The sequence below is a fragment of the Salmo salar genome, chromosome ssa13 (assembly GCF_905237065.1).
Source record: "Salmo salar chromosome ssa13, Ssal_v3.1, whole genome shotgun sequence".
In the NCBI taxonomy this organism is placed as follows: Eukaryota; Metazoa; Chordata; class Actinopteri; order Salmoniformes; family Salmonidae; genus Salmo; species Salmo salar.
In genome coordinates this window covers 102438833-102459514 of record NC_059454.1, presented here as the reverse complement: position 1 = coordinate 102459514, position 20682 = coordinate 102438833, and the positions used below count along the sequence as shown (strand labels likewise).

At 41.1% G+C, this 20682-nt stretch overlaps 1 protein-coding gene across 10 annotated transcripts in view; it reads right to left on the bottom strand.

The window, feature by feature from the left end:
- The window catches only part of LOC106568439 (guanine nucleotide exchange factor subunit RIC1), a 111269-nt gene that overhangs the window by 6386 nt on the left and 84201 nt on the right, over nt 1-20682 (bottom strand). For all 10 annotated transcript variants that reach the window (XR_001320293.2, XR_001320292.2, XR_006758421.1 and 7 more), the window contains exons 23-25: nt 18865-19160; nt 18413-18625; nt 14118-14295 (exon numbers count right to left, since the gene is read on the bottom strand). Coding sequence is in view for 2 of the 10 variants with exons in the window: in XM_014138770.2 (XP_013994245.1) it covers nt 14118-14295; nt 18413-18625; nt 18865-19160 (687 nt within the window). In the remaining 8 variants the exon portion in view is untranslated. The remainder of the gene's footprint in view (nt 1-14117; nt 14296-18412; nt 18626-18864; nt 19161-20682) is intronic.

Sequence of the window (20682 nt, the reverse complement as noted above, 5' to 3'; positions counted from 1 at the left end):
TAGGGATGACCAGGGATGTTCTCTGTTTAGTGAGTCCTCCAGATCAGAGGCAGTAGGGATGACCAGGGATGTTCTCTGTTTAGTGAGTCCTCCAGATCAGAGGCAGTAGGGATGACCAGGGATGTTCTCTGTTTAGTGAGTCCTCCAGATCAGAGGCAGTAGGGATGACCAGGGATGTTCTCTGTTTAGTGAGTCCACCAGATCAGAGGCAGTAGGGACGACCAGGGATGTTCTCTGTTTAGTGAGTCCTCCAGATCAGAGGCAGTAGGGATGACCAGGGATGTTCTCTGTTTAGTGAGTCCTCCAGATCAGAGGCAGTAGGGATGACCAGGGATGTTCTCTGTTTAGTGAGTCCTCCAGATCAGAGGTCAGTAGGGATGACCAGGGATGTTCTCTGTTTAGTGAGTCCACCAGATCAGAGGCAGTAGGGATGACCAGGGATGTTCTCTGTTTAGTAAGTCCTCCAGATGAGAGGAAGTAGGGATGACCAGGGATGTTCTCTGTTTAGTGAGACCACCAGATCAGAGGCAGTAGGGATGACCAGGGATGTTCTCTGTTTAGTAAGTCCACCAGATCAGAGGCAGTAGGGATGACCAGGGATGTTCTCTGTTTAGTGAGTCCTCCAGATCAGAGGCAGTAGGGATGAACAGGGATGTTCTCTGTTTAGTGAGTCCTCCAGATCAGAGGCAGTAGGGATGACCAGGGATGTTCTCTGTTTAGTGAGTCCGCCAGATCAGAGGCAGTAGGGATGACCAGGGATGTTCTCTGTTTAGTGAGTCCTCCAGATCAGAGGCAGTAGAGATGACCAGGGATGTTCTCTGTTTAGTGAGTCCACCAGATCAGAGGCAGTAGAGATGACCAGGGATGTTCTCTGTTTAGTGAGTCCTCCAGATCAGAGGCAGTAGGGATGACCAGGGATGTTCTCTGTTTAGTAAGTCCTCCAGATCAGAGGCAGTAGGGATGACCAGGGATGTTCTCTTGGTAAGTGTGTGAATTTGATCATTCAAGCATTCAAAACATAATGGGTAGTTTTGGGTGTCAGGGAAAATATATGGAGTAAAAAAGTACATCATTGTCTTTAGGAATGTAGTGAAGTTAAAGTTGTAAAAAATATAAATATTAAAGTACAGGGCCGTTTGCATAAAACATCTTAAGTACATTTTCCCTTAATGTCCTTAACTTTAAAATAAGTTGCACAAAACATTTTAAGGCAAATTTCCCCCTTAAATGAAAAAGTTAAGGGTGCCCCTGAGGTCCCTTATGTGCTTCATTCAGGATATAGGTATCCCCTTCCCCTTTCATTCAGTATGGATATAGGTATCACCTTTCATTCAGTATGGATATAGGTATCCCCTTTCATTCAGTATGGATATAGGTATCACCCTTTCATTCAGTATGGATATAGGTATCACCCTTTCATTCAGTATGGATATAGGTATCACCCTTTCATTCAGTATGGATATAGGTATCACCCTTTCATTCAGTATGGATATAGGTATCCCCTTTCCCTTTCATTCAATATGGATATAGGTATCACCCTTTCATTCAGTATGGATATAGGTATCCCCTTTCATTCAGTATGGATATAGGTATCCCCTTTCCCTTTCATTCAGTATGGATATAGGTATCACCCTTTCATTCAGTATGGATATAGGTATCCCCTTTCATTCAGTATGGATATAGGTATCCCCTTTCCCTTTCATTCAGTATGGATATAGGTATCACCTTTCCCTTTCATTCAGTATGGATATAGGTATCACCCTTTCATTCAGTATGGATATAGGTATCACCCTTTCATTCAGTATGGATATAGGTATCACCTTTCATTCAGTATGGATATAGGTATCACCTTTCATTCAGTATGGATATAGGTATCCCCTTTCATTCAGTATGGATATAGGTATCACCTTTCATTCAGTATGGATATAGGTATCCCCTTTCATTCAGTATGGATATAGGTATCCCCTTTCATTCAGTATGGATATAGGTATTCCCTTTCATTCAGTATGGATATAGGTATCCCCTTTCATTCAGTATGGATATAGGTATCCCCTTTCCCTTTCATTCAGTATGGATATAGGTATCCCCTTTCCCTTTCATTCAGTATGGATATAGGTATCCCCTTTCATTCAGTATGGATATAGGTATCCCCTTTCCCTTTCATTCAGTATGGATATAGGTATCACCTTTCATTCAGTATGGATATAGGTATCCCCTTTCATTCAGTATGGATATAGGTATCCCCTTTCATTCAGTATGGATATAGGTATCCCCTTTCCCTTTCATTCAGTATGGATATAGGTATCACCCTTTCATTCAGTATGGATATAGGTATCACCCTTTCATTCAGTATGGATATAGGTATCACCCTTTCATTCAGTATGGATATAGGTATCCCCTTTCATTCAGTATGGATATAGGTATCCCCTTTCCCTTTCATTCAGTATGGATATAGGTATCCCCTTTCATTCAGTATGGATATAGGTATCACCCTTTCATTCAGTATGGATATAGGTATCACCCTTTCATTCAGTATGGATATAGGTATCCCCTTTCATTCAGTATGGATATAGGTATCCCCTTTCCCTTTCATTCAGTATGGATATAGGTATCACCCTTTCATTCAGTATGGATATAGGTATCACCCTTTCATTCAGTATGGATATAGGTATCCCCTTTCATTCAGTATGGATATAGGCATCACCTTTCCCTTTCATTCAGTATGGATATAGGTATCACTCTTTCATTCAGTATGGATATAGGTATCCCCTTTCATTCAGTATGGATATAGGTATCCCCTTTCCCTTTCATTCAGTATGGATATAGGTATCACCCTTTCATTCAGTATGGATATAGGTATCACCCTTTCATTCAGTATGGATATAGGTATCCCTTTTCCCTTTCATTCAGTATGGATATAGGTATCACCTTTCATTCAGTATGGATATAGGTATCCCCTTTCATTCAGTATGGATATAGGTATCACCCTTTCATTCAGTATGGATATAGGTATCACCCTTTCATTCAGTATGGATATAGGTATCCCCTTTCCCTTTCATTCAGTATGGATATAGGTATCACCTTTCATTCAGTATGGATATAGGTATCACCCTTTCATTCAGTATGGATATAGGTATCACCCTTTCATTCAGTATGGATATAGGTATCCCCTTTCATTCAGTATGGATATAGGTATCCCCCTTTCATTCAGTATGGATATAGGTATCACCTCCCTTTCATTCAGTATGGATATAGGTATCCCCTTTCATTCAGTATGGATATAGGTATCCCCTTTCATTCAGTATGGATATAGGTATCACCTTTCCCTTTCATTCAGTATGGATATAGGTATCCCCTTTCATTCAGTATGGATATAGGTATCCCCTTTCCCTTTCATTCAGTATGGATATAGGTATCCCCCCTTTCATTCAGTATGGATATAGGTATCCCCTTTCATTCAGTATGGATATAGGTATCCCCTTTCCCTTTCATTCAGTATGGATATAGGTATCACTCTTTCATTCAGTATGGATATAGGTATCCCCTTTCCCTTTCATTCAGTATGGATATAGGTATCACCTTTCATTCAGTATGGATATAGGTATCACCCTTTCATTCAGTATGGATATAGGTATCACTCTTTCATTCAGTATGGATATAGGTATCACCTTTCCCTTTCATTCAGTATGGATATAGGTATCACCCTTTCATTCAGTATGGATATAGGTATCACCTTTCCCTTTCATTCAGTATGGATATAGGTATCACCTTTCCCTTTCATTCAGTATGGATATAGGTATCACTTTCCCATTCATTCAGTATGGATATAGGTATCACCTTTCCCTTTCATTCAGTATGGATATAGGTATCACCCTTTCATTCAGTATGGATATAGGTATCCCCCTTTCATTCAGTATGGATATAGGTATCCCCTTTCCCTTTCATTCAGTATGGATATAGGTATCCCCTTTCATTCAGTATGGATATAGGTATCACCCTTTCCCTTTCATTCAGTATGGATATAGGTATCCCCTTTCATTCAGTATGGATATAGGTATCCCCTTTCATTCAGTATGGATATAGGTATCCCCTTTCCCTTTCATTCAGTATGGATATAGGTATCCCCTTTCATTCAGTATGGATATAGGTATCCCCTTTCATTCAGTATGGATATAGGTATCCCCTTTCCCTTTCATTCAGTATGGATATAGGTATCACCCTTTCATTCAGTATGGATATAGGTATCACCCTTTCATTCAGTATGGATATAGGTATCACCCTTTCATTCAGTATGGATATAGGTATCACCCTTTCATTCAGTATGGATATAGGTATCACCCTTTCATTCAGTATGGATATAGGTATCACTCTTTCATTCAGTATGGATATAGGCATCACCTTTCCCTTTCATTCAGTATGGATATAGGTATCACTCTTTCATTCAGTATGGATATAGGCATCCCCTTTCATTCAGTATGGATATAGGCATCACCCTTTTATTCAGTATGGATATAGGTATCCCCTTTCATTCAGTATGGATATAGGTATCCCCTTTCATTCAGTATGGATATAGGTATCACCTTTCCCTTTCATTCAGTAAGGATATAGGTATCCCCTATCCCTTTCATTCAGTATGGATATAGGTATCACCCTTTCATTCAGTATGGATATAGGTATCACCTTTCCCTTTCATTCAGTATGGATATAGGTATCACCCTTTCATTCAGTATGGATATAGGTATCCCCTTTCCCTTTCATTCAGTATGGATATAGGTATCACTCTTTCATTCAGTATGGATATAGGTATCACCTTTCCCTTTCATTCAGTATGGATATAGGTATCACCCTTTCATTCAGTATGGATATAGGTATCCCCTTTCCCTTTCATTCAGTATGGATATAGGTATCCCCTTTCCCTTTCATTCAGTATGGATATAGGTATCACCCTTTCATTCAGTATGGATATAGGTATCCCCTTCCCCTTTCATTCAGTATGGATATAGGTATCACCCTTTCATTCAGTATGGATATAGGTATCCCCTTTCATTCAGTATGGATATAGGTATCCCCTTTCATTCAGTATGGATATAGGTATCCCCCTTTCATTCAGTATGGATATAGGTATCCCCTTTCATTCAGTATGGATATAGGTATCCCCTTTCATTCAGTATGGATATAGGTATCACCCTTTCATTCAGTATGGATATAGGTATCCCCCTTTCATTCAGTATGGATATAGGTATCCCCATTCATTCAGTATGGATATAGGTATCACCCTTTCATTCAGTATGGATATAGGTATCACCCTTTCATTCAGTATGGATATAGGTATCCCCTTTCATTCAGTATGGATATAGGTATCCCCTTTCATTCAGTATGGATATAGGTATCCCCTTTCATTCAGTATGGATATAGGTATCCCCTTTCCCTTTCATTCAGTATGGATATAGGTATCCCCTTTCATTCAGTATGGATATAGGTATCACCCTTTCATTCAGTATGGATATAGGTATCACCCTTTCATTCAGTATGGATATAGGTATCCCCTTTCCCTTTCATTCAGTATGGATATAGGTATCACCCTTTCATTCAGTATGGATATAGGTATCACCCTTTCATTCAGTATGGATATAGGTATCCCCCTTTCATTCAGTATGGATATAGGTATCCCCTTTCCCTTTCATTCAGTATGGATATAGGTATCACCCTTTCATTCAGTATGGATATAGGTATCACCCTTTCATTCAGTATGGATATAGGTATCCCCTTTCCCTTTCATTCAGTATGGATATAGGTATCACCCTTTCATTCAGTATGGATATAGGTATCACCCTTTCATTCAGTATGGATATAGGTATCCCCTTTCATTCAGTATGGATATAGGTATCCCCTTTCATTCAGTATGGATATAGGTATCCCCTTTCATTCAGTATGGATATAGGTATCACCCTTTCCCTTTCATTCAGTATGGATATAGGTATCCCCTTTCCCTTTCATTCAGTATGGATATAGGTATCCCCTTTCCCTTTCATTCAGTATGGATATAGGTATCACCCTTTCCCTTTCATTCAGTATGGATATAGGTATCACCTTTCCCTTTCATTCAGTATGGATATAGGTATCACCCTTTCATTCAGTATGGATATAGGTATCCCCTTTCCCTTTCATTCAGTATGGATATAGGTATCACCCTTTCATTCAGTATGGATATAGGTATCCCCTTTCATTCAGTATGGATATAGGTATCCCCTTTCCCTTTCATTCAGTATGGATATAGGTATCACCCTTTCATTCAGTATGGATATAGGTATCACCCTTTCATTCAGTATGGATATAGGTATCCCCTTTCATTCAGTATGGATATAGGTATCCCCTTTCATTCAGTATGGATATAGGTATCCCCTTTCATTCAGTATGGATATAGGTATCACCCTTTCATTCAGTATGGATATAGGTATCACCCTTTCATTCAGTATGGATATAGGTATCACCCTTTCATTCAGTATGGATATAGGTATCACCCTTTCATTCAGTATGGATATAGGTATCACCCTTTCATTCAGTATGGATATAGGTATCACTCCCTTTCATTCAGTATGGATATAGGTATCACCCTTTCATTCAGTATGGATATAGGTATCACCCTTTCATTCAGTATGGATATAGGTATCACCCTTTCATTCAGTATGGATATAGGTATCACCCTTTCATTCAGTATGGATATAGGTATCACCCTTTCATTCAGTATGGATATAGGTATCCCCTTTCATTCAGTATGGATATAGGTATCCCCTTTCATTCAGTATGGATATAGGTATCACCCTTTCATTCAGTATGGATATAGGTATCACCCTTTCATTCAGTATGGATATAGGTATCCCCTTTCATTCAGTATGGATATAGGTATCCCCTTTCCCTTTCATTCAGTATGGATATAGGTATCACCCTTTCATTCAGTATGGATATAGGTATCCCCTTTCATTCAGTATGGATATAGGTATCCCCTTTCCCTTTCATTCAGTATGGATATAGGTATCACCTTTCCCTTTCATTCAGTATGGATATAGGTATCACCCTTTCATTCAGTATGGATATAGGTATCCCCTTTCATTCAGTATGGATATAGGTATCACCTTTCCCTTTCATTCAGTATGGATATAGGTATCACCCTTTCATTCAGTATGGATATAGGTATCCCCTTTCATTCAGTATGGATATAGGTATCACCCTTTCATTCAGTATGGATATAGGTATCACCCTTTCATTCAGTATGGATATAGGTATCACCCTTTCATTCAGTATGGATATAGGTATCCCCTTTCCCTTTCATTCAGTATGGATATAGGTATCACTCCCTTTCATTCAGTATGGATATAGGTATCACCCTTTCATTCAGTATGGATATAGGTATCTACCCTTTCATTCAGTATGGATATAGGTATCACCCTTTCATTCAGTATGGATATAGGTATCACCCTTTCATTCAGTATGGATATAGGTATCCACCCTTTCATTCAGTATGGATATAGGTATCACTTCCCTTTCATTCAGTATGGATATAGGTATCCCCTTTCATTCAGTATGGATATAGGTATCACCCTTTCATTCAGTATGGATATAGGTATCACCCTTTCATTCAGTATGGATATAGGTATCACCCTTTCATTCAGTATGGATATAGGTATCACCCTTTCATTCAGTATGGATATAGGTATCCCCTCCCTTTCATTCAGTATGGATATAGGTATCACCCTTTCATTCAGTATGGATATAGGTATCCCTACCCTTTCATTCAGTATGGATATAGGTATCACCCTTTCATTCAGTATGGATATAGGTATCCCCTTTCATTCAGTATGGATATAGGTATCACCCTTTCATTCAGTATGGATATAGGTATCACCCTTTCATTCAGTATGGATATAGGTATCCACCCTTTCATTCAGTATGGATATAGGTATCACCTTTCCCTTTCATTCAGTATGGATATAGGTATCCTCCCTTTCATTCAGTATGGATATAGGTATCACCCTTTCATTCAGTATGGATATAGGTATCCCCTTTCCCTTTCATTCAGTATGGATATAGGTATCCCCTTTCATTCAGTATGGATATAGGTATCACCCTTTCATTCAGTATGGATATAGGTATCCCCTTTCCCTTTCATTCAGTATGGATATAGGTATCCCCTTTCATTCAGTATGGATATAGGTATCCCCTTTCATTCAGTATGGATATAGGTATCACCCTTTCATTCAGTATGGATATAGGTATCACCCTTTCATTCAGTATGGATATAGGTATCACCCTTTCATTCAGTATGGATATAGGTATCACCCTTTCATTCAGTATGGATATAGGTATCACCCTTTCATTCAGTATGGATATAGGTATCCCCTTTCATTCAGTATGGATATAGGTATCACCCTTTCATTCAGTATGGATATAGGTATCCCCTTTCATTCAGTATGGATATAGGTATCACCTTTCCCTTTCATTCAGTATGGATATAGGTATCACCCTTTCATTCAGTATGGATATAGGTATCCCCTTTCATTCAGTATGGATATAGGCATCACCCTTTCATTCAGTATGGATATAGGTATCCCCTTTCCCTTTCATTCAGTATGGATATAGGTATCCCCTTTCATTCAGTATGGATATAGGTATCACCTTTCATTCAGTATGGATATAGGTATCACCTTTCATTCAGTATGGATATAGGTATCACCCTTTCATTCAGTATGGATATAGGTATCACCCTTTCATTCAGTATGGATATAGGTATCCCCTTTCCCTTTCATTCAGTATGGATATAGGTATCACCCTTTCATTCAGTATGGATATAGGTATCCCCTTTCATTCAGTATGGATATAGGTATCACCCTTTCATTCAGTATGGATATAGGTATCACCCTTTCATTCAGTATGGATATAGGTATCACCCTTTCATTCAGTATGGATATAGGTATCCCCTTTCCCTTTCATTCAGTATGGATATAGGTATCCCCTTTCCCTTTCATTCAGTATGGATATAGGTATCCCCTTTCCCTTTCATTCAGTATGGATATAGGTATCCCCTTTCATTCAGTATGGATATAGGTATCCCCTTTCATTCAGTATGGATATAGGTATCACCCTTTCATTCAGTATGGATATAGGTATCCCCTTTCCCTTTCATTCAGTATGGATATAGGTATCCCCTTTCATTCAGTATGGATATAGGTATCCCCTTTCATTCAGTATGGATATAGGTATCCCCTTTCATTCAGTATGGATATAGGTATCACCCTTTCATTCAGTATGGATATAGGTATCACCCTTTCATTCAGTATGGATATAGGTATCACCCTTTCATTCAGTATGGATATAGGTATCCCCTTTCCCTTTCATTCAGTATGGATATAGGTATCACCCTTTCATTCAGTATGGATATAGGTATCCCCTTTCATTCAGTATGGATATAGGTATCACCCTTTCCCTTTCATTCAGTATGGATATAGGTATCACCCTTTCATTCAGTATGGATATAGGTATCCCCTTTCATTCAGTATGGATATAGGTATCCCCTTTCCCTTTCATTCAGTATGGATATAGGTATCACCCTTTCATTCAGTATGGATATAGGTATCCCCTTTCATTCAGTATGGATATAGGTATCCCCTTTCATTCAGTATGGATATAGGTATCACCCTTTCCCTTTCATTCAGTATGGATATAGGTATCCCCTTTCATTCAGTATGGATATAGGTATCCCCTTTCCCTTTCATTCAGTATGGATATAGGTATCCCCTTTCATTCAGTATGGATATAGGTATCCCCTTTCATTCAGTATGGATATAGGTATCCCCTTTCCCTTTCATTCAGTATGGATATAGGTATCACCTTTCATTCAGTATGGATATAGGTATCCCCTTTCATTCAGTATGGATATAGGTATCACCCTTCCCTTTCATTCAGTATGGATATAGGTATCACCCTTTCATTCAGTATGGATATAGGTATCCCCTTTCCCTTTCATTCAGTATGGATATAGGTATCACCCTTTTATTCAGTATGGATATAGGTATCCCCTTTCATTCAGTATGGATATAGGTATCCCCTTTCATTCAGTATGGATATAGGTATCCCCTTCCCCTTTCATTCAGTATGGATATAGGTATCACCTTTCATTCAGTATGGATATAGGTATCCCCTTTCCCTTTCATTCAGTATGGATATAGGTATCACCTTTCCCTTTCATTCAGTATGGATATAGGTATCCCCTTTCATTCAGTATGGATATAGGTATCCCCTTTCCCTTTCATTCAGTATGGATATAGGTATCACCTTTCCCTTTCATTCAGTATGGATATAGGTATCACCCTTTCATTCAGTATGGATATAGGTATCCCCTTTCATTCAGTATGGATATAGGTATCCCCTTTCCCTTTCATTCAGTATGGATATAGGTATCCCCTTTCATTCAGTATGGATATAAGTATCCCCTTTCATTCAGTATGGATATAGGTATCACCCTTTCATTCAGTATGGATATAGGTATCCCCTTCCCCTTTCATTCAGTATGGATATAGGTATCACCCTTTCATTCAGTATGGATATAGGTATCCCCTTTCCCTTTCATTCAGTATGGATATAGGCATCACCCTTTCATTCAGTATGGATATAGGCATCCCCTTTCATTCAGTATGGATATAGGTATCCCCTTTCATTCAGTATGGATATAGGTATCCCCTTTCATTCAGTATGGATATAGGTATCACCTTTCATTCAGTATGGATATAGGTATCACCTTTCATTCAGTATGGATATAGGTATCACCTTTCATTCAGTATGGATATAGGTATCACCCTTTCATTCAGTATGGATATAGGTATCCCCTTTCCCTTTCATTCAGTATGGATATAGGTATCACCCTTTCATTCAGTATGGATATAGGTATCACCCTTTCATTCAGTATGGATATAGGTATCACCCTTTCATTCAGTATGGATATAGGTATCCCCTTTCATTCAGTATGGATATAGGTATCTCCCTTTCATTCAGTATGGATATAGGTATCCCCTTTCATTCAGTATGGATATAGGTATCACCCTTTCATTCAGTATGGATATAGGTATCACCTTTCATTCAGTATGGATATAGGTATCCCCTTTCCCTTTCATTCAGTATGGATATAGGTATCACCCTTTCATTCAGTATGGATATAGGTATCCCCTTTCATTCAGTATGGATATAGGTATCACCCTTTCCCTTTCATTCAGTATGGATATAGGTATCCCCTTTCATTCAGTATGGATATAGGTATCCCCTTTCATTCAGTATGGATATAGGTATCACCCTTCCCTTTCATTCAGTATGGATATAGGTATCACCCTTTCATTCAGTATGGATATAGGTATCACCTTTCATTCAGTATGGATATAGGTATCACCCTTTCATTCAGTATGGATATAGGTATCCCCTTTCCCTTTCATTCAGTATGGATATAGGTATCACCCTTTCATTCAGTATGGATATAGGTATCCCCTTTCATTCAGTATGGATATAGGTATCACCTTTCCCTTTCATTCAGTATGGATATAGGTATCCCCTTTCATTCAGTATGGATATAGGTATCCCCTTTCATTCAGTATGGATATAGGTATCCCCTTTCCCTTTCATTCAGTATGGATATAGGTATCACCTTTCCCTTTCATTCAGTATGGATATAGGTATCCCCTTTCATTCAGTATGGATATAGGTATCCCCTTTCCCTTTCATTCAGTATGGATATAGGTATCACCCTTTCATTCAGTATGGATATAGGTATCCCCTTTCATTCAGTATGGATATAGGTATCCCCTTTCATTCAGTATGGATATAGGTATCACCCTTTCATTCAGTATGGATATAGGTATCCCCTTTCCCTTTCATTCAGTATGGATATAGGTATCCCCTTTCATTCAGTATGGATATAGGTATCACCCTTTCATTCAGTATGGATATAGGTATCACCCTTTCCCTTTCATTCAGTATGGATATAGGTATCACCCTTTCATTCAGTATGGATATAGGTATCCCCTTTCATTCAGTATGGATATAGGTATCACCTTTCATTCAGTATGGATATAGGTATCACCTTTCCCTTTCATTCAGTATGGATATAGGTATCCCCTTTCCCTTTCATTCAGTATGGATATAGGTATCACCTTTCATTCAGTATGGATATAGGTATCCCCTTTCATTCAGTATGGATATAGGTATCCCCTTTCATTCAGTATGGATATAGGTATCACTCCTTTCATTCAGTATGGATATAGGTATCCCCTTTCATTCAGTATGGATATAGGTATCACCCTTTCATTCAGTATGGATATAGGTATCCCCTTTCCCTTTCATTCAGTATGGATATAGGTATCCCCTTTCATTCAGTATGGATATAGGTATCCCCTTTCATTCAGTATGGATATAGGTATCCCCTTTCATTCAGTATGGATATAGGTATCACCCTTTCATTCAGTATGGATATAGGTATCACCCTTTCATTCAGTATGGATATAGGTATCACCCTTTCATTCAGTATGGATATAGGTATCCCCTTTCATTCAGTATGGATATAGGTATCCCCTTTCCCTTTCATTCAGTATGGATATAGGTATCCCCTTTCATTCAGTATGGATATAGGTATCACCCTTTCATTCAGTATGGATATAGGTATCCCCTTTCCCTTTCATTCAGTATGGATATAGGTATCACCCTTTCATTCAGTATGGATATAGGTATCCCCTTTCCCTTTCATTCAGTATGGATATAGGTATCACCCTTTCATTCAGTATGGATATAGGTATCACCCTTTCATTCAGTATGGATATAGGTATCACCCTTTCCCTTTCATTCAGTATGGATATAGGTATCACCCTTTCATTCAGTATGGATATAGGTATCACCCTTTCCCTTTCATTCAGTATGGATATAGGTATCACCCTTTCATTCAGTATGGATATAGGTATCACCCTTTCCCTTTCATTCAGTATGGATATAGGTATCCCCTTTCCCTTTCATTCAGTATGGATATAGGTATCACCCTTTCCCTTTCATTCAGTATGGATATAGGTATCCCCTTTCATTCAGTATGGATATAGGTATCACCCTTTCCCTTTCATTCAGTATGGATATAGGTATCCCCTTTCCCTTTCATTCAGTATGGATATAGGTATCCCCTTTCATTCAGTATGGATATAGGTATCCCCTTTCCCTTTCATTCAGTATGGATATAGGTATCACCTTTCATTCAGTATGGATATAGGTATCCCCTTTCATTCAGTATGGATATAGGTATCCCCTTTCATTCAGTATGGATATAGGTATCACCCTTTCATTCAGTATGGATATAGGTATCACCCTTTCATTCAGTATGGATATAGGTATCACCCTTTCATTCAGTATGGATATAGGTATCACCCTTTCATTCAGTATGGATATAGGTATCCCCTTTCCCTTTCATTCAGTATGGATATAGGTATCCCCTTTCCCTTTCATTCAGTATGGATATAGGCATCACCCTTTCACATTCAGTATGGATATAGGCATCACCCTTTCATTCAGTATGGATATAGGTATCACCCTTTCATTCAGTATGGATATCAATATAAATAATATTTGTGGAGGTGAATGTTGCTTTCCTCTGTTCTGGTTTGAAAGGGGAAACATCCACCAGCTACATAGCTAATGGAAGGTGCACAATCCATGGCTACAAAGCTACTGTAGCTAGCTACCTACTCTGTCAGTTAGCTGGATGTGCTAGAAAGTAATAGAAACAAGTTGAGAAAACTAAAAGGTGTTTTATCTTCTGAATCAAATTGTTTCTACTGTCTTGAATGTAGAAGTTCTGTTATGTGATCTTCCAGAATAAATGCTCTCTCTTTGATAAGAGATGTTCATGTCAGTGAATCAGGTCATCTCCGTGGTAACTGGAGACTCTTTCTGCTGTACATGCCTTCAAGCTACCATAAAACTCTTGAATTATTCCCTTACCAAGGGGAAATTATTCCTTAAGGTAAACCCTCTCTGTCGCTCTGATTGGGCTGTCAAATAGAAGTAGAAATCCTGTCTATGAGTGGGAGGACAGGCTTTACCGTAGCTGGACCTGGGACTTGTGTGGTCCCTTGTTAGCCAGCTCCATGGAGATGTGTTCCAGCTCAGAGTGGGTCAGACTGAGAGTAGAGAAGTTGTCATCCACCATGGTCCAGTCTCCATCCACCATGCTGCTGGTCTCTGTCAGGTCTGTGGCAGAACCGATGCTGCACTCCTCCGCTAGAGAGAGAAAGATGGAGGGAGAACGAGGAAGGGAGATAGTTTATGAGGAAGGGTAGAAAGCGAGAGAGATATGGATAACCCATTTTAATAAACTCTACAACACCGTTCAAATGGACACAAACGCAGAACAATGCAACATTCATGAGAAGTTGAATGGATTAGACATAGCTATAAAGGACAATCAAAATCCATTGGACTCCCCAATTACTGACCAGGAGATCTATAAGAAACGTCAGGGCCTCAAATGTAAAAAGCATGCGGACCTGATGGCATCCTCAATGAGATAATCAAACTCACTAGTGAAACATTTACATTGGCTATATAAAAACTGTTTTATTTGATCCTGAGTGTAGGTTATTTCCTTGACATCTGGAATCATAATCCCAATCTTTAAGAACAGAGACAAATTTGACCCTAACAATTAGAGGCTTTTGTGTGAACAGTCCCCTGGGGAAGATTTTCTGTAGTATTATAAAAATGTATGAGTTCTAAACTTCCTTAATAAGCACAATGTCTTGAGTAAAAGCCAAATTGAATTTATACCAAAACATTGCACAACCGATCATATTTACACCCTACACACCCTGATATATAAACATGTCCACCAAAATATACGTTTGCTTTATCGACTTCCAAAAAGCATTTGATTCTATTTGGCATAAGGGACTGTTCTACAAAGTTATTGAAAGTGTTGTAGGGGGTAAACATTACATAATTAAATCAAATGTATACTGGCAATACGTGCAGCATTAAAATTGGCAAGAAAATAACAGAATTCTTAAACCAGAGGCGGGGCCTTTGTCAGGGTTGCAATCTGAGCCCTGCACTCTTCAATATTTACATTAACGAATTGGCCACTATTCTAGAAAAATCCTCAGCCCCTGGTGTTAGTCTCCACAATTTAGAAGTGAAATGCCTGCTCTTCGCAGATGACCTATGCCTGCTGTCACCCACAGCACATGGCCTACAGCAGAGCCTGGACCTGCTAGAGCAGTACTGCCAGATCTGGACCCTGGCAGTAAACCCCAAAAATACTAAAATAATCATTTTCCAGAGAAGATCCAGATCGCAGGGAATTAGACCAAAGTTGTCAATTGGTACAAAATATATGGAGTACTGCACACACCACAATTACTTAGGTTTAAAAATAAGCTCAACTGGACACCTTAATGATGCAGTGAACATACTGAGAAAGCACGGAGGGCATTCTACGCCATTAAAAAACAAATACAAATTGAAATACCATATTCAAATTTGGCTAAAACTAATTGAATGAGTCATTGAACCAATTGCACTTCATGGCAGCGAGGTGTGGGGTCCACTTGCAAAACAAGATTTCATCAAATGGGACAAACACCCCATTGAAACCCTGCATGCAGAGTTCTGTAAGATTCTCCTACGTGTCCAGAGGAAAACTACAAACAATGCATGCAGGGCAGAATTAGGCCAATATCCACTAATAATAAAAACTCAAAAAAGAGCAATTAAGTTTTGGAAACATCTAAAATACAGTGACCCCCTCTCATATCATTACCACGCCCTGCAATGCCAAGAGCTGAGCAAAGAAAAGAGTCCCCTCATCCAGCTGGTCCTGGGGCTGAGTTCACAAACCTGTTCTACTAACACACTGAAGCCTCAGGACCAGAACATCCAATCAATCAGAATAAACCAAATTACAACACAGTCAAAACAAAACTACATTGCTTATTGGGAAACACAAGCACAAACACAAAGCAAAATGCAGTGCTATCTGTCCCTAAATTGACAGTACACCATGGCTAAATATTTGACCATGGTTACTGATCAAAACCTTAGAAAAACCTTGACAAAGTACAGGCTCAGTGAGCACAGCCTTGCCATTGAGAAGGGTAGACACAGGAAAACCTGGCTCCCTGTAGAGGAAAGGCTGTGCAGCCACTGCACAACAGCAGAACCTGAGACAGAGCTGCATTTCCTGACAAAATGTCAAAAATATAAAACAATTAGAGAGTGTCATTTCCCCAAATTTCAAAGAGCTCTCTGATGAGAGTAGGCTACCCGTCCTGTTGAAGGAGGACGCAGAGAGCTGTGGGTTGGAGGCGCACTACATCGCTGCCTGCCATAAGATGAGGGACAGTGTCTGACAGACCAATCAACCTGCACATGTCCTCTACTGTATGCTTATTGTTATTGTTCAATGTATGGTTATTTTGTTGTTACTGTTGTCCCGTTCACAATTTTGATTCTCATTTTTTTTCATATTGTAAATATCCAAAATAAGCTTTGGCAATATGTACATTGTTACATCATGCCAATAAAGCAAAGTGAGTGAGTGGTAGAGAGAGAGAGAGAGAGAGAGGTAGGTAGAGAGAGAGAGAGAGAGGTAGGTGAGAGAGAGAGAGAGAGGTAGGTAGAGAGAGAGAGAGAGGTAGGTAGAGAGAGAGAGAGAGGTAGGTAGAGAGAGAGAGAGAGGTAGAGAGAGAGAGAGAGGTGAGAGAGAGAGAGGTAGAGAGAGAGAGAGAGAGAGAGAGAGAGAGAGAGAGAGAGAGAGAGAGAGAGAGAGAGAGAGAGGTAGGTAGAGAGAGAGAGAGAGAGAGAGAGAGGTAGGTAGAGAGAGAGAGAGAGAGGTAGGTAGAGAGAGAGACAGAGGTAGGTAGAGAGAGAGACAGAGGTAGGTAGAGAGAGAGACAGAGGTAGGTAGAGAGACAGAGGTAGGTAGAGAGACAGAGGTAGAGAGAGAGAGAGGTAGGTAGAGAGAGAGGTAGGTGGAGAGAGAGAGGTGGGTAGAGAGAGAGAGAGAGAGAGAGAGAGAGAGAGAGAGAGAGAGAGAGAGAGAGAGGGGTAGGTAGAGAGAGAGAGAGAGAGAGAGGTGAGGTAGAGAGAGAGAGAGAGAGGTAGGTAAGAGAGAGAGAGACAGAGGTAGGTAGAGAGAGAGAGAGGTAGGTGGAGAGAGAGAGAGGTAGGTAGAGAGAGAGAGAGAGGTGAGGTAGAGAGAGAGAGAGAGGTAGGTAGAGAGAGAGAGAGGTAGGTAGAGAGAGAGAGAGAGGTAGGTAGAGAGAGAGAGAGAGGTAGGTAGAGAGAGAGAGAGAGGTAGGTAGAGAGAGAGAGAGAGGTAGGTAGAGAGAGAGAGAGAGGTAGGTGGAGAGAGAGAGAGGTAGGTGGAGAGAGAGAGAGGTAGGTAGAGAGAGAGAGAGAGGTGGGTGGAGAGAGAGAGAGGTAGGTGGAGAGAGAGAGAGAGGTGGGTGGAGAGAGAGAGAGAGAGGTGGGTAGAGAGAGAGAGAGAGGTGGGTAGAGAGAGAGAGAGAGGTAGGTGGAGAGAGAGAGAGGTGGGTAGAGAGAGAGAGAGAGGTGGGTAGAGAGAGAGAGAGGTAGGTAGAGAGAGAGGGGTAGGTAGCGAGAGAGAGGGGTAGGTAGCAAGAGAGAGGGGTAGGTAGCAAGAGAGAGGGGTAGGTAGCAAGAGAGAGGGGTAGGTAGCAAGAGAGAGGGGTAGGTAGCAAGAGAGAGGGGTAGGTAGCAAGAGAGAGGGGTAGGTAGCAAGAGAGAGGGGTAGGTAGAGAGAGAGAGGGGTAGGTAGAGAGAGAGAGAGAGAAGGTAGAGAGAGAGAGAGAGAAGGTAGAGAGAGAGAGAGGTAGGTAGAGAGAGAGAGGGGTAGGTGGAGAGAGAGGGGTAGGTAGAGAGAGAGAGGGGTAGGTGGAGAGAGAAGGTGGTAGAGAGAGAGAGAGAGAGAGAGAGGTAGGTAGAGAGAGAGAGAGAGAGAGAGAGAGGTAGGTAGAGAGAGAGAGAGAGAGAGAGAGAGAGAGAGAGAGAGAAGGTAGAGAGAGAGGGGTAGATGGAGAGAGAGAGAGAAGGTAGAGAGAGAGAGAGGTAGGTAGAGAGAGAGAGAGGTAGGTAGAGAGAGAGAGAGGTAGGTAGAGAGAGAGAGAGGTAGGTAGAGAGAGAGAGAGAGAGAGAGAGAGAGAGAGAGAGAGAGAGAGAGAGAGAGGTAGGTAGAGAGAGAGAGAAGGTAGAGAGAGAGAGAGGTAGGTGGAAAGAGAGAGGTAGGTAGAGAGAGAGAGGTAGGTGGAGAGAGTTCTCTGACTATATCTAAGGGAAAGAGAGTCTCAGCTGTTCCTATCTTCTGATGAAGACTACTTACTTTTGTTGGTTAGTGGAGAGAGGAAGGCCTCCTGTGTCTGTGGCCCCCCGTGGGACAAGGCAGTGTCCATCTCTGTAGGTTCTGTAGGTCCAAGAGCCCCCAGCCCGTCTAGCCAGGTGCGGTTGCTGTTGCGTGCTACGGTCTGCGGGGGCGCTGTGTCCATGTTCAACAGGCTGTCTGCTGACTGGGACTTCAGTAGATGCTGGCTCAGCACTGGAGGAGGGAGGGAGGAACAAACAGGTTCAGATTTAATTCAATGATAAAATAACACCTACCTAAACAAATGCGACTTCAGAAAAAAATGCACTGAGTCACGAAGTTTGCATCAAACACACCCAATGATTCAGAGGGTGAGGGGGACAGTCATTGCTGAGGACAAAAATGCATTGCAAACACAGCTGGACATTGTCCCTGCAGCACCAGCAGTCACACACACAAACCCTGATGCACACCTGTCCTGCGGTGTCCGTTCTTGAAAGGCGAGCTGATGGAGCCGGCTGGGATGACAGGAAACGGCCACAGGAAGTCCTTGTGGAGACACTTCAGCGCCATGACAAAGTCATCAACCCGCGCCACCCGCGTGCGCTCGTGGCACAGCCAGCCAATCAGCTCGAAGCCCAGCTGGGCAGAGAAACAACCCAGCTCTTTTAGTCTGATGTGCTCAAGGAGGTGGCGGGCATGGCGCCTCAACATCATGTCTATGTACATGTTCTCTGCACAGTCACTGTCCTTAGACCACCTGTCAGACCTGGAGGAGGGAGACATGTTATAGCTATGAGGAGAAAGGCCTGTAGTACATACACTGCTTCACCAGGCCTCAATTCCATCCAACTTTCAGTCAACCCAGGAACTGATTGAACCTTAATGAGCCGACAGGAATTTTTAAAAATGTAACTGACCAACTCTGTGGTGTCAGTGTACCGAGCCCAGAAATGATTTGGAATAGGACAATCCCTCTCAGTACACATTAGATCAGCCTTTCTGAAAGTATGGGTCGCGGGTCCGTTAATGGTGGAGTAAATTACTCATGTCAGAGTAAATTAATAATTATTTAATTGATTACTGGAATTGACTTGGCCAAGTGCAACTGAGTTCTCTGCTTAGCGGCGCCGTTCCGCCAGTTTGGAACGGCGGCGCCGGCGTCAGTTTGGAACAGCGGCGGCGTCAGTTTGGAACGGCGGCGCCGCCAGTTTGGAACAGCAGTGCGAGTGGGAGGAAGATGCGTGGGCTTCGCTGTTTACAGCATCTTTTGACTGCAGCTTTCTTGAAGATCACTCCGTGACCCACACGCTGCAGCTGTGGCGTTCAGCAGCAGATGAGCTGTCATCATTCTCACTCGCCATCACTCACCGCTGTCATCAAATGGACTCAAGCTGGCCGCAAATACAGCGATTACTTTTTCTTGCTTGGTTTCATATAAACCTTGTGAAATAACGAGGAGCGCCAACAATGTGTTTTGGCGGGAAGTGCTTAGTAACGAGTCTCAAAACGAAGAAATGAATAAAACTAAAAATCCACAGCATGACGGTAAACCCAGGGAGTTCTTTCAGAACAGGGCCGAAAGCTTCAGGAAACAGTGCTTCCACAGTGGAAAAGTCAGTCAGCTAGCAAGACATTGTAATTTAACAGGTGATAAGCATCAATAAGGGAGTACTCTCTCTCTCATAGTAGATGTGAGTTTCTCTTTCAAACAATCCCCTGGCCTTGCACACAGCTAATAGCTAGCTAGCTAACGTTAGCCAAAGCAAGCTAGCTAGTTACTGATAGTTCAACCCTAAGTAACAGTACAGAAAAATGTATCAGGCCTACTGTACATCTTACTGTAGACATGATCAGGCCTACTGTACATCTTACTGTAGACATGATCAGGCCTACTGTACATCTTACTGTAGACATGATCAGGCCTACTGTACATCTTACTGTAGACATGATCAGGCCTACTGTACATCTTACTGTAGACATGATCAGGCCTACTGTACATCTTACTGTAGACATGATCAGGCCTACTGTACATCTTACTGTAGACATGATCAGGCCTACTGTACATCTTACTGTAGACATGATCAGGCCTACTGTACATCTTACTGTAGACATGATCAGGCCTACTGTACATCTTACTGTAGACATGATCAGGCCTACTGTACATCTTACTGTAGACATGATCAGGCCTACTGTACATCTTACTGTAGACATGATCAGGCCTACTGTACATCTTACTGTAGACATGATCAGGCCTACTGTACATCTTACTGTAGACATGATCAGGCCTA